This window comes from Fukomys damarensis, unplaced genomic scaffold (genome assembly GCF_012274545.1).
Source record: "Fukomys damarensis isolate Sample0158 unplaced genomic scaffold, DMR_v1.0_HiC HiC_scaffold_19, whole genome shotgun sequence".
NCBI lineage: Eukaryota > Metazoa > Chordata > Mammalia > Rodentia > Bathyergidae > Fukomys > Fukomys damarensis.
In genome coordinates this window covers 66,360,147-66,372,864 of record NW_022900931.1, presented here as the reverse complement: position 1 = coordinate 66,372,864, position 12,718 = coordinate 66,360,147, and the positions used below count along the sequence as shown (strand labels likewise).

Genomic DNA, 12,718 nt, shown 5'->3' with positions numbered 1-12,718 from the left:
TCTCTCTCTCTCTCTCTCTCTCTCTCTCTCTCTCTCTCTCACACACACACACACACACACACACACGACATCAGTAGTCTTATTCTTTCTACAAATCGGGGGATACAGAAATGTTTTTCCAGAACAAATATTCAATGGCGTGGATCCAGGTGCGATAAAGCCGGAAGTGGGATCAAGGTTAGGGTAGGGATGAAGCGGAAGCCCCTCCTCGTGTTAACTCGACCTCAGTGGGAGTTGCAGTGGCACTATTGGCTGGGTCACTGGTCGGGGCCAGGTCCTCCCTCAGGGCCCTCTCTAGACTGGCAGGGAGAGAGTGCAGCAGTCTCTCTCGGAAGTCCCGGCCGAGGAAAACATAGAGTATTGGGTTGATGCAGCTGTTGAACAAGGCCAGGGACATTGTTGGGTTGATTAGGACAGCAAGCATTTTGTACTTAGACCTCTCTTTCACCCAGATAGTTCTTAGAAGGGCAACCAGTTGAAAGGGGAACCAACAGATGAAGAAGGAAGCCACAACGGCCGTGAGCACCCGAAAGGGACGGCTGGAATCCATCATGCCTTTCCTGCGAATCTTGGCGGCGATGAGCCCATAGCAGATGGCGACCGTGGACATGGGCGTGCTGAAGCCGATAATGAACCGGATGATCCCTCTGGCTGTCAACGTGGCGAGGGCCACCTCCAGCCTCTTTTCAACAGTGTCTCCCCAGGATGCGAAAGAGAAGGTACAGTATATGTTCCCACTTCTTCGATCACTTGCTGTTGACAAGAAAATGAAAATTGGCAAGGAAAGGACTAGGGCAAAAATCCAGATTCCGACAATGACCTTCTTGGCCAGGCTCACGGTGCGGTGGTTCTGGGCCCAGATTGGATGCAGGACACAAATACAACGATCCAGAGCGATGAGAGCGATCAGGAAGACACTGCCATAAAGGTTTATTTCCATCACAATGTGAACTAACTTGCACAGGAACCAGCCAGAAGTCCACTGTCCATCCATGGCCATGGAGACAATGAGGAAAGGGAGGGTGGTGGTGAAGGAGAAGTCGGCTATTGCCAAGTTCAGGTAACAGATGGAGGTGACTGTGCGTGCCATCCGGAACCCAGCCACCCAGATCACCAGCCCATTGCCCAGCACACCCAGGACACAGGTGACCGAGAGTACCACCAGTGGGAGAATCCGCAGAGCCGTGTAGCCAGCTGACTCGTAGTGCGTCGCTTCAGATGTGTTTGCAGCGAGAGAGACATTGGCTGCCATCTTGTTGATCCCTGAAACATTTCAACAAAATCCATCTTTTAAGTGTGGATTCATCTTATAGCCTCCCTGTTTGGATTCTGTATCACACGCCCTTCCACTCCAACCAGGGGACCTAATTTGCCAAGATTAATGGCTAGCAATACCATAAAATTGGAAACTTCCTTGCTTGTTCTGTTGGAAAAGGAGAGTTCCCCACATTGTCACATTCAATGTGCATCCACAGATTACTTTACCAAGAGGATCATAAGCCCCCATTCTCCAGCAGAAATACAGAACAGAGGATGCACAGACAGCAAAATATGAAGCAAAAGCAGATCCAAGTAATGAGAAGAACACTGGATTCAGACTCGGCAGATTCAAATCTGTTTCTACCCAGTACAGCAGGCAAAAAGGCCAGAAAACTTCATGCTTTCAGCCCCAGAGTTTTGTAGTCTTATGACTCTTGCTCCCCTCTATTGTGAGAGTCCTGAACCTAGCGTGTAGTCAGTATTTCAGTTAGTTTATGGGTTTGCCTGGAGTTTGTAGATGAAAAGAAGTCAACCACTGGACTCTGAAAATTTGTTACAAGTGCCTGATTCTATGTATTTTCAACCCATTGTACTTTTTATCCCTGCTAAATATATGTCTGGGAAGCAAAGAATTTGTACAGCTTTTGTGTTCTGTGTGATAAAGAACATAAGAATAGTAAGTTTTTTAATATTTGTGGGATTCTCATCAGAGACTCTGCATGGTTGAGTGTTGTACCTGGGGAACAATTTGGTCTATGTGATTGCTCTCTAGTGTTCATTGTGTCTGCTTTCCGTAATAAGTTGATGTTCCAAACAGTTGGGAAGCCTGCTGAAGATCACTTAAACAGTAAATATGGAGGAAGCATTCAGTCTGCTTGGTCTGGAAATAGCAAATCCTGAGGACTCCTTCACACTGAATAATTGTAACAGAATTCTGAAACAGTCGCTATCATTTCTCTTTTACCAGGCAGAAACGATATCCCTGGGGATTTAATGGATTTTTTTTTTTCAACATCAGGTCCAGCCAGTCCACGGAGGCAGCAAGACTTGAAAACCACAATTAACCAGTTTCAGAGTTATTTCTTCTGCCACTCTACAGGGTTGCTTTTGAAAAGCATGGCTCCCCCAGGACTTCCTGGGCCCGGTTGTGCCCTGATGTGATGGTTTTCCTCATTCTTTTTTCGCTTCCTTCTTTTCTTGTCTTCCCTTGTCAGTTTCACTGAGGTCTTCTGTGAGACGCTGTGTGATGTAGAACAAGGTTGATGGACCCCTCTAATTATAACATCTTGACTCTGAGGCCAAACATCACTGTCATGTCTTGTAATACAAGATGAAGCCAGAGAGGCCCAAGGAAGGAAAGAGACTTTCCTAGGGTCAAGTCATGGCAGTGTGCAGTTCAACCTCAGGGCCGTATGTTTGAAATGCTAACCCAGCACTCTTGTCTATTCGTTCTGCTTTTAGCGTATTCATTTCCTCAAATTTGAAAATTGCTTTCAGTGCTTCTACTTTCTCCCGGAACTCCTAACTTCCACACTCACCTTATGCACATGACTGATATTTCACTGAGAACACGGTAATTAGATGTGAAAATTTTCAGCCTCCCTTCCCTAACTGCTCCAGGTTACCTGTACATATTACTGTGAGCAAAGAGTTCATGTTCATTCTGAAAGTTGCTCTCAGAATTTCCTCTGGATCCTTCTCTCACTTACTTTCCCCCAAACCTGCAATCAGTAACTTATTTCTCTCTGCCCCACCTCCCTCTCTCTCCAGCAAACACTGCAAGCTTAATTTCTGCTAAGTCATTTTCATTATCTCTCGCTTTAAAAAGATACTATCCTTGACCTGTGTTCCTTTCCAACCTCAGCTCTACTTCCCTGAACAGACTTTCTTCTATGAAGAGGATTCAGACTTTGGAAGGGCTGCTTCTCACTGATCTGTTCACATTTTTAACCACACACGTTCTGTGGAAACCACATACCACATACCATGTTTCCCGGGCCATAGCGCTTCATCTAGTGTGGTCTGGGGGATGCTCAAGGACTCCACTTGCCACACCCAGTGGTTCTTTCTCCATGCTTATCCTGCTATCCCAGTAACAGGATCCATCAGATTTCTCCCTACCCGAGATACATTTTTCCTTTAAGGTCATAAATGCACACACAGGTACAGTTTGTGGGTCTTCACCCGCTTTTCAGGGTGAATTACTAGCTTCTTTTTCTCTGAATTTGACGTCTAACTTTTGGAGTGTGCCATCCTCCAACTGTAGTCCTTCCACTGGGGCTCCAGCCTGTCGCACAGCTTGACAGATCACGCTGGTGACTTCTGATCTAGATTAGCAGCTTTGGCATTGCCCTGGAGCTCTAGCTCACCTGACTTCCTGCCTTCTCTCATGGGAGCCTCAGCAGTATTTGCCCAAAGTAAACTCTTAAACATCCTATTTTCCAAATGTGCCTCTGTCCTAATATTCTGGCAATTCTGGGTGTCGATACTCAGTTGTCTAAGCTCCAAAACCAATGCTATCTTTGATTTCCTCTCCTTTCCCTTGCAGTCTAATCCTACCCCTACTGAACCCGAATCTACTGAACACGCAGTCAAGATGTCCCCTACCCAGCTGCACTTTTCCATGGCTCTTTCTACTTTTTTCAGTTCCTCATAGATACTTTTGTTTTGCTATCTCAGGGACTGTGTATTCTCTTTTTGTTTCTGTTCACAGCGCTCTTGTTTTTGAGCTTCTCTCACCTGGCTCTTTCCAGAGTTTCATATCTTAGCTTAAATATTATGTCCTCTGGGGTCTGGTCTGACCCAGGATGTGAAGCTACTTCCCCAGCCACAGCTTGTCTCGCCAGACAGTTTTGTTTCTCATTTGTCCATTCATTTATTTTCCACCCTCCAAGGCCCGAGCACTAGTTTGTGAGTACACAGGACTATCAAGTTCATTCAGTGCTCTGTCCCTAGAGCCACACTGTCCAGCAGAAATGTAACGTGTTACCAAAATAAAAATTAAGCCAGTCAGCCTTGGTGCATGCCTCTTGTTACAGCTACTAAGGTGGCTGAGGTAGGAAGATGGTGCATTTAAGACCATCCTGGAAAAATTAATAAGACCCTGTTTCAAAAAATGAAATAAATTAAAGTCAAATGCAATAAAAAATTAGATCACTTGCATTCTCTTTCTGAATCTCTGAATAGTGTAAATACATTTGCACTCATGATACATTCAGAGAGGAGAATGCAGGGACCACTCTCCGCAGGTGGTTCGATATTGGAGAGCTCTCCTTGAGAAGCAGGGAGTGTCTGTCACATGGTAGGCAATTCAAACAATCGTTTTAAATGGATAGGCTGCAACTTACCGGCAGCTGAGATGCTTTTCCCGCTGTGGCCTCCTGTCTTCCTGCAGAGTGACTGAGGCCCTTGCTGGCCTTCTGCAGAGATGGAAGGACAGAGAGGAGGAACAATGAAAACAGAAGTAGTGAGATGACAGCAACTTGAAGTTTCCTGCAATTTTCTGCAATAGCTGCAGACATTATGAGTAGATCCTTAGAAATGCGTGTGTCTGAATGTTCCCTCCTCAGCTGCAATATTTTGTGAGGAACAGAAGGCTGATCCTGTAAGTATCAGGGACCAGGAATTGGGTGCCAGGCTGTTACTTCTTCAGAGACTGAGGGAAATGGAAGAAATAATAACCGAGTGGCAAAGAATTAGAGGCAAGTAACGAGAAAATTAGAGGTGAGCAATGAAAGGACATGATAGTATAACAGCAATGCAGAAAGTGACTTCTGCACTAAGCAGTATTTCTGACACCGAATGTGTAGCGTTTTTCTGCACCAAGCCAGACATTAACAGGGTGCCCTACAACTCCATTCTGTCCCAACCCCACCCAGGTACAAGCCAAGGTGACATAGACACTACCTTTCAGGGGGAGAAGCTGCAAAACATTCTGTCTGTCTTCTTTAAAACACTGCATCTCAGTAGCTGGGTAGATCTGGAGGTCGTGACTGAGAAGGGGCCCATGAGGAGAGGCAGGGTTGATCAGCGAGTGTGACTGCCGTGACACTCCAGCATGGATCGAGGGGTTCAGATAATACACACTGATGTTCTCAGTCCTGGAGGGTGGGAGTCTGAGATCAAGGTGTGGGTAGGATTGGATCTCCTAGGCATTTCTCCCTGGCTTGCAGATGGCCAAGTCCTCTTTGCGTCCTCACGTGGTCCTTGGTCTGTGTGGGTCTGAATTGTAATCTCTTCTGTTAAGGGTACCAGTCAGACTGGACCAGGGCCCAACCTAATATCCTCACATTAGCTTAGTTTTCTCTTTAAAAGCCTGAGCGTCACATGGTAAGGTCCTATGGGTTAATGGGAACACGACTTACGCCATGACATAGAATTTTGGGACCAAGTGATGAGAAAAAATGCTAGAGGTGGGCCTGAGGGACAAACGGATGCGGGATGATGTATCTAGAGTTCAATAGCAAGGTTTTGGCTGGAGATGGAGAACTGGGTGTTGTTGGCTTTAGAGTGGTTGAAATATTAAGCATAAAGAGATCTATGCAGAGGGAATGCATGGTTGGAGATATGCTTTTTTTTCTAAGAATATAAAATACATTATACTTATTAAACAGAAATTCATGTGAAGTGCTTTGTAACAGTTATATTACTTGTTCTGTTTAAACAGAGACCAGGGAGTTGGGGGGGGAGAGAGAGAGAGAGAGAGAGAGAGAGAGAGATTTGTAAATTACTCTCAGTTTATAGCCAAAGTGCCAGAGACTTGCCCAGTAAAATTAGGGATCAAATCTAGCCCTTCATCTGATTTTGTATGGCTTGTACAAAAGATCCAAGAGTGAGTTTACACTTTTAGTGGCCCCAGAATATCAAAGCAAGAATATTTCATAAGTCGTAAACACGATACAAACTCCAACTGCATTGCGCACAAGTGAAGCGCTGCTGGACGCCCCGCGGAGCAGAGCCGAGGAGCGCGCTACTGTTCCGGTCCGGTCCAGCCACAGAGGAAAGCTGTACCCTCCAGCTCTTCAGAGGAAATGCTGTCCCCGCTGACGCGGCCCGTCCAGTAACTGGGGACCAGCAGAGGCGGATCCTGGCCTGGCCTTCCCCATCTCAGGCACAGCCTAGAGGCCTCGCTGTGGGCTCTTTCAGGTTCAGGCTGGGCTGGGGATTTGGGCAGCACCGGCAGCCCCTCCCTGAGCAGCCTCGGCCTTGATTCCACTTCCTGTCTGGATTTGGCAGCAGTGCGGGAGTGGCAACCTTCTCTGAGACTTTACTTCTCTTCAGCTATAGATGCTCGTGTGTTAAAAACCGGCAATTTGGTAGCAACACAGCCGGCTTCTGCTTTAGTAAAACAGGGGTTGTGAGGAGACGGACTGGGGCCTCCCGCCACCCCCGCCGCAGGAAGAACAGTCCAATTTCAGAAGAGTTCAAACTTTGTTTAGCAGAGCTCCCTGTGGAGTCCCTTGTCTCTCACTTTCTGTCCTCCTTGGGATCGTCCTCATGCATAACGGGGCCTTCCCTCTCGCGTTCCCTTCACTTTAACCCAGAAGATTTTGTCCCCCTGCTAACTCTTGGAAACGTTCCTTGTCATCGTCCCTCATCCCCTGGAACCTTCTGTCCTGGTCGTCCATCTGTTATGGTTGACCACGTGGGCCTTTTTGTGTAATTAAAGCTGAACATGTCCCGTTTCTGATTAGAAATCTCCAGTGTCCTGTTTCATCCTTATCCTTCTGGCTTGGGATGCTACGGTGCAAAACCAGGGGCTGCGGCAGCTGCCGCACAGCCGTGCTGTGTCCATCAAGGAGAAATCCATAATATGGAGAATGATAAAGAGGCAAGCTTACAATAAGCACGGTTCTTTGTTATATTGTTCAGACAGAACTTAACCTAGCACAGCCCACCTCCACATTTCTTAGTAAGTGACCCATAAGTCTTGTTCTCCATTAACAACGCCATGGTCAAAGGCAAGTGTCTGTTACTTATCACCCAATGTGCCTTAAGCAGAACGGGGCACTGGGCCTTCTCGTTCTCCTCCACTGTGGAACCTTAGAGAATATTTACGTTTCCTAGAGACTGAAATGTTCCTGGGCTGGAATCCCGTGAGGGAGCTTGCACGGCCAAATTTATGGATTTGTCTTGACAGAGGCAGCTGAGTAGAGACTGCTTGGTCCTGCCCAGTTGTCTGAATTCTCTGTCCCCTTTTGCTGTCTGGGTTTATGGATCATCTTCATTTTCACATTTCGTTGCTTCCCGTGGATTCTCCTCACCACAATATCTCTGCTCGCTCTGTCTTCATTGCTGAAGGAGAGGGGCCTGGAAACCCAGCTCCTCGACCCTTTGATGCTGACAATGTTGACTCTGCCCCCCGTGAATGCTGCAGGCTCAGGAAAATATCCAGGCCCTTGAGTTTTCTAAAGGACCCTGCTGACTTCCCAAATTCGGTTATAACATGCTGTACTGGAATATTTTCGGCACCATTATGAATCACAAAGTCATTACGGTTTTCTATTTCTTGTAACCCAATTGCTTTCATTTTCCCTTACCGTCCCTCAGTGCCCTCGGTATCCAGTTCTCTGTTGGCTAAGGCACGCCCAAGTCCTCTGCTCCTGATTTGTGTGTTCTTACTGCCATCAGGATGCACAAAAAGGGCCTAATCCAATCCAGCTTTCATTTATGTGTTCTTCCTTTGTTGTCATTGCACTTTTTCTCTACTCGTGCCTTTATCTGGTAGTGGCCCCCACAGCCTCCATCAGAGCCTGCGTCCTCTTGGGTAAAATGGGCAGAGCCCTTAGAATTGCGCAGAAACTGATAAGCCCTCTGGTCTGTTCCAACAACTGCTTCAACCCATTGCTTTGTGTCTTTGTGGGCCAGGCTTTGGAGAGACTGAGCCACTCACTGCCCGCCGTCTGGAGAGGGCTCTGAGCCAGAACTTGGCCCAGGACAGTGACAGAGCAACCAATTCTGTGGCACCTCCTGATGAGACCCACTTACAAGCATCGTGATGTGGGGGCTGGGGACACTTTAGGGGCTCCAGGTCTAGCTTTCACCTCGAGTTATACTGCAGGCTTTCCCCATTTATCTTTGGGTTCCCTGGGCATCAAGAACAATCTTGTGCCTGCCCATCTGGGGAAAAGAAATAGGTGAGGGGTTACTACTGGCATCTTTTTGTATTTTGGGACCTTAGCCTGGAGTGGTCAGTAGTGACAAAAGATAGGGATGTCATGCACACTAATTAGCTAAAACATCCCTGACTTATGGCTCTAGAATTATTAGTTATATTCATTTCCATTCCCAAAAGTGTCCAAATGTAGACAATGAGTTATACCTGCTCCCCAGGATGGTGAAGAAGGTGGGAGTAGTATGAAAGCCTGAGACTTAAGTTAGACAAGATATAAAAGGAAGTGCTTTCTAAAGCTTGCGTTTTCTACTGGCCAGTAAGTAAAAATATAAAGCCATGGCGATATCAGTCCCTTGAGGTGTGCATAAGTTCGCCAAACCTCTTCATTATAAATTTAGGAACCGTATTATTCTCCTGTGTTTTCATTGGAGGCTCTGAGTCTGGCCTGAACAGAACTGTCCATTCATGCAATGTAGTATTTGATGTTTGGTGTCCTTGATCCCAAAGGGATTAACCCAGAGTGGAACTCGAGCACCTCCCTCAATCTCCTTGAAAGGTACTTGTACAAGGTCCTCGAGTGTGAAACATACTTTGCAGAACTCAGCTAATATGGAATATCTGTTGGTCAGCCACAGAACTTTGAAAGAATCCACGTGAACCTTAGAATACCTTGTCCCTTAATGTCCTTCCTCCCTCCCATCTCCTCACCTCCACATTTCTGGGTTTTAGCATTTCAGAGTTTATCCCTCATATCTTTGTCTTTTTGTCTTCCTGTCCCTTGAGTCATTTCTTTCTAACCTAACCAGTCATCAGTGATGGTCACTAAGATGATCCTTAAGATGACTGCTAACCTCTAAAAAGCAGTGAGACGTGTCAGGTGCAAACACCAAATACCCACAATAAATATGAACACTGTGTGTCATGAACTTAAAATAATAACAATGAGAATGAACCTAAGGGAAAGGGCTGCAGAGACGGAAGGAGGGAGGTGAGTGGGAAGGGGAAGGGATTAAAAGAGAACTGAACTGTGTCGTGCACATGTATGTACTCCCCGAGATGAATGTAAACTTCATGTACGTAAATATGCACTTGTAAAAATGGTAATTACTGAGACCAGATGTAAAGAAATCGCGCAGATGCCTCTTCACTCATCACATTTTGTCGTCATCAGCGTAGAGAAGAGGAGAGGAAGAGTGGTAAATGGGTGAGGTCGGAGAAGAGGCGCAGGGGGCCCCGAGGGAGCAGATGGCAGACCGTGCACTTGGGTGGGGGCCCGGAGGGTGACAGGGTTGGCTCCGTGCCCGTTCCAGGGCAGATTCCTGCGTTTGAGCCCTCGGTGGGGTCTCAGGCATGAACCCCTTCTCTGGAGTCCCAGGGTGGCCTTTCTGTGCGGCCCCCAGCGAGCGTCCCGGCCCCGACCACATCCCATCCACATCCCTGACCCGGGCCTCCTGGGGGACATCCTGATCCTCGCCTTCCTCCTATGTACAAAAGCCTTCCAGAAACGTTGGTTTAACTGAACACTGTGCCCCTCATTTCTGCTATCGTGATTCAGAAACTGGCACAGGCCTTTCCTCTCTGCCTGACCACTTCCTGGAAATCTGCTGAGCTCTTATCTTGACAAATGGAGAATGGAGAACGGACCAAGCTGTGATAAGCTCCTTAGAGGTCACAGTCTCAAGCAAGACTTCCCTTGCTTTGGACACCAGGTCTCAGTGTGGAGGGCTCTCCGAACACTCAGGCTTGGCAATTTTCCTTGAAGACTCAAAGAGAAAGGAGCAAATGAAGTGAAAATAAGAATGTGGCGGTGAGGTCGCCCCAGATTTTCAGGGGCAGAAAAGGGGCACTGGAGCTGCATGTGCGTTCTGCCCACGGTCTCCTCAAACGCTCCTGTGTGCCTCCCACAAGCAGGTTAGTCTTACGGCAACTTGAGCGGGTTTCTATACATCGCAAGTAAGGGCCCATTCCTGAGGTAGCCGTGATCCTTGTGAGAACGGAGACAGGCGGTGCCTGTGCCCGAGGCTGACAGGGTAGAGACTGGGGAGGAGCGGGGGTCTGGGGGCGGGTGTCACTGCAATGTAGAAGGAAGTCTGCCGGTTTGGGAATGTCCACAAGAAAAGGAGAGGAGGGAACGGCCTGTGCAATGGAGCAGAGGACAGAGAAATGACTGCCCCATCTGCGCCGAACATCTGAAGTACTCGGCTCACCCCAAATGATGCACCGCTGTGGAAAATGAAGCCGTCTGCAGAATGTGATGTTCAGGAACACACTCTCCTATCACACTGTGTGGATCGGAACCTGGACTTCGCTTTTGATGAACTCTGCGATTTGGGGCACATCAATTACTGTATTTTTTCTATATAATGGACCATTTCTCAGGAAAGAGATCCCGTGCTTACATTAATTGAGTGTGAAGAACTGAACAAGAGTAGAACGAGGGCTCAAGATGATAGTGTAGTCAGGAAGAAGCAATTTAATATGTTAATCGCCTGTGCCTGTTGTGATAATTACAAACATAGTGGCTTCACATGGCACAGATTTATTAGCTTAAAGTTACGGAGGTCAGAATTCTGAAATGGGTTTTACAGGGCTAAACTCAAATATCAAGAAGGCTCTGCTCCCCTCGGATCCTCTGGGGCCTCCTCTGTCTTCTTGCCCTGTCCAGGTTCTAGAAGCTGTCCGTTATCTTTGGTTTTGTCCCCTTTCCCCATCTTCAAAGCCAAACAAAGAAGCACCTGCAAAATTCTCTCAGACTGAAACTCTCTTTTATAAACCCCGGTCAGGGGTTTACACAGGGCCCACAGGGACAGCCCAAGATCGTCGCCCCACCTCCAGACCCTTACCTTACTCACAGATGCAGCTTCTCTTGGCATGTCAGCCCGCACACAGCTTCTGGGGAGTAGGATAGACAGCGTTTGGAGATGAGTGTCCTACCTCCCACAAATAGGGACTGTGACCTTTTAGAAGCCCAAGGGGAGAAAGAGGAAGGATGTCTAGAACCAGAGAGAGATACGACATTAGGAGGAGCACTCCCAAAACAGAGGTAGGTCCACGTAGGCCAGGGGTGGTGGGAAAAGTGCCAAGCCTCAGTCACTTTTCATCTTTCATTCGTTCTACTAACAATTTCCCTCTGTCCCTCTCCATCCCACACCTCTGTCTTTCGGGTCTCAGGTCTTTGTTAGTGTTTTCTGATGTAAAATTTGCAAACCATAAATGCACTCATTTTGATTGTATTGTGCAATGATTTATGGTGGGCATCTGTGTGTATGTACTACTGAGAGTAAAGAGTTCTTGCTTATTCTCAAGACTTCTCCCCTAATTTGCTCTGGATCCTTGTCTCTCTTACCTTCCCCAAAACTTGCTCCTGCATTTTCCTTCTCTCTTTTGTAAAAATAGCTCCCTGGATTTACATTTTCTTAGGTCATTATGAGTGTCACTTAAATGTTATACTACCCTTCACTTTAAAAAAATAATATTCTGGGATGTTCCTTTCCAACTTCAGCTGTAGTTTTCTGAACAAACTTTATTCTAGAAAAAAATTCACAGAAATTAGAAGAAACATCTGGAACTTATTTCTGCACTTCTCCTTACATCTTCTACTAAAATTGCTTCTGTGACCCGAGTCCTCAGTACTCCAGACTCCTAGAGGATGTAAATGTCGCCACTTTTCCAATCCAGTGGCCCCTTCTCCATTTTGTCCCAATGACATAGGACCCATCCGATTTGTCCTTCCTGAGACAGTTTCTTCTGCTGTGAGTTGATAAGACGTACACACAGCACATCATTTGTGATCTTCATAGTTCAATTGATCACCCATTTTTCAGTTCAGTTCACCGGCTTTTTGTCTTCTAAATTGGAGTCTAAACCTTGAGGTGTGCTTTTCCTCACACTCCATTGTAAGGTGTTTAGGGGATACAACCCAGTCCATGGCTTTAAGCATGATACTGATTGATTCCAATCTCAATCACCAGCTTAGGCTCGCCCCAGAGCTCTAGCTTGATATGACGAAGGGGACTCGTGACATCTCCCCTGGGATTTGCAGCGAAGCAGTAGACTTAGCGTTTGATTTTGTAGACGTAACAGTTGACCTAAGCCAAATTCTTGTGCTCCATTCTCCCCCGTACTCTTCCATGTGCTGTCTGTTCTGAATTTATGCATTCAGTTTCCAAAGTTTCAAATGTACAACCTCTTTTTGATGCCCTTTTCTTTATTGTTTTTCAGTATTTATCGAGTTTATTGGTACTTTTTAAGCATGCAGTACAGTTACGTTTATCATTGGGATCTCGTACCTTCACGTGACAGATCTTGATTCTCTTTTGTTCCCCATTCCCCTGCCCTCCCTAC

General features: G+C 46.7%; 1 protein-coding gene across 4 annotated transcripts in view; it reads right to left on the bottom strand.

Annotated features, from left to right (window-relative positions):
* Positions 1–20: 20 nt before the first annotated feature.
* LOC104857220 (N-formyl peptide receptor 2) overlaps positions 21–12,718 on the bottom strand; it is a 13,820-nt gene continuing 1,122 nt past the window's right edge. Inside the window, exons 2-4 of one of the 4 annotated variants that reach the window (XM_019206492.2) lie at positions 11,218–11,367; positions 4,608–4,679; positions 21–1,263 (exon numbers count right to left, since the gene is read on the bottom strand). In XM_019206492.2, coding sequence (XP_019062037.1) covers positions 179–1,252 — 1,074 coding nt within the window. In that variant the 5' untranslated portion in view covers positions 1,253–1,263; positions 4,608–4,679; positions 11,218–11,367 and the 3' untranslated portion in view covers positions 21–178. Of the gene's footprint in view, positions 1,264–4,607; positions 4,680–5,166; positions 5,477–11,217; positions 11,368–12,718 lie in introns of those variants that run through there. The other 3 variants (XM_019206491.2, XM_019206490.2, XM_010616996.3) reach the window with 3 other exon arrangements.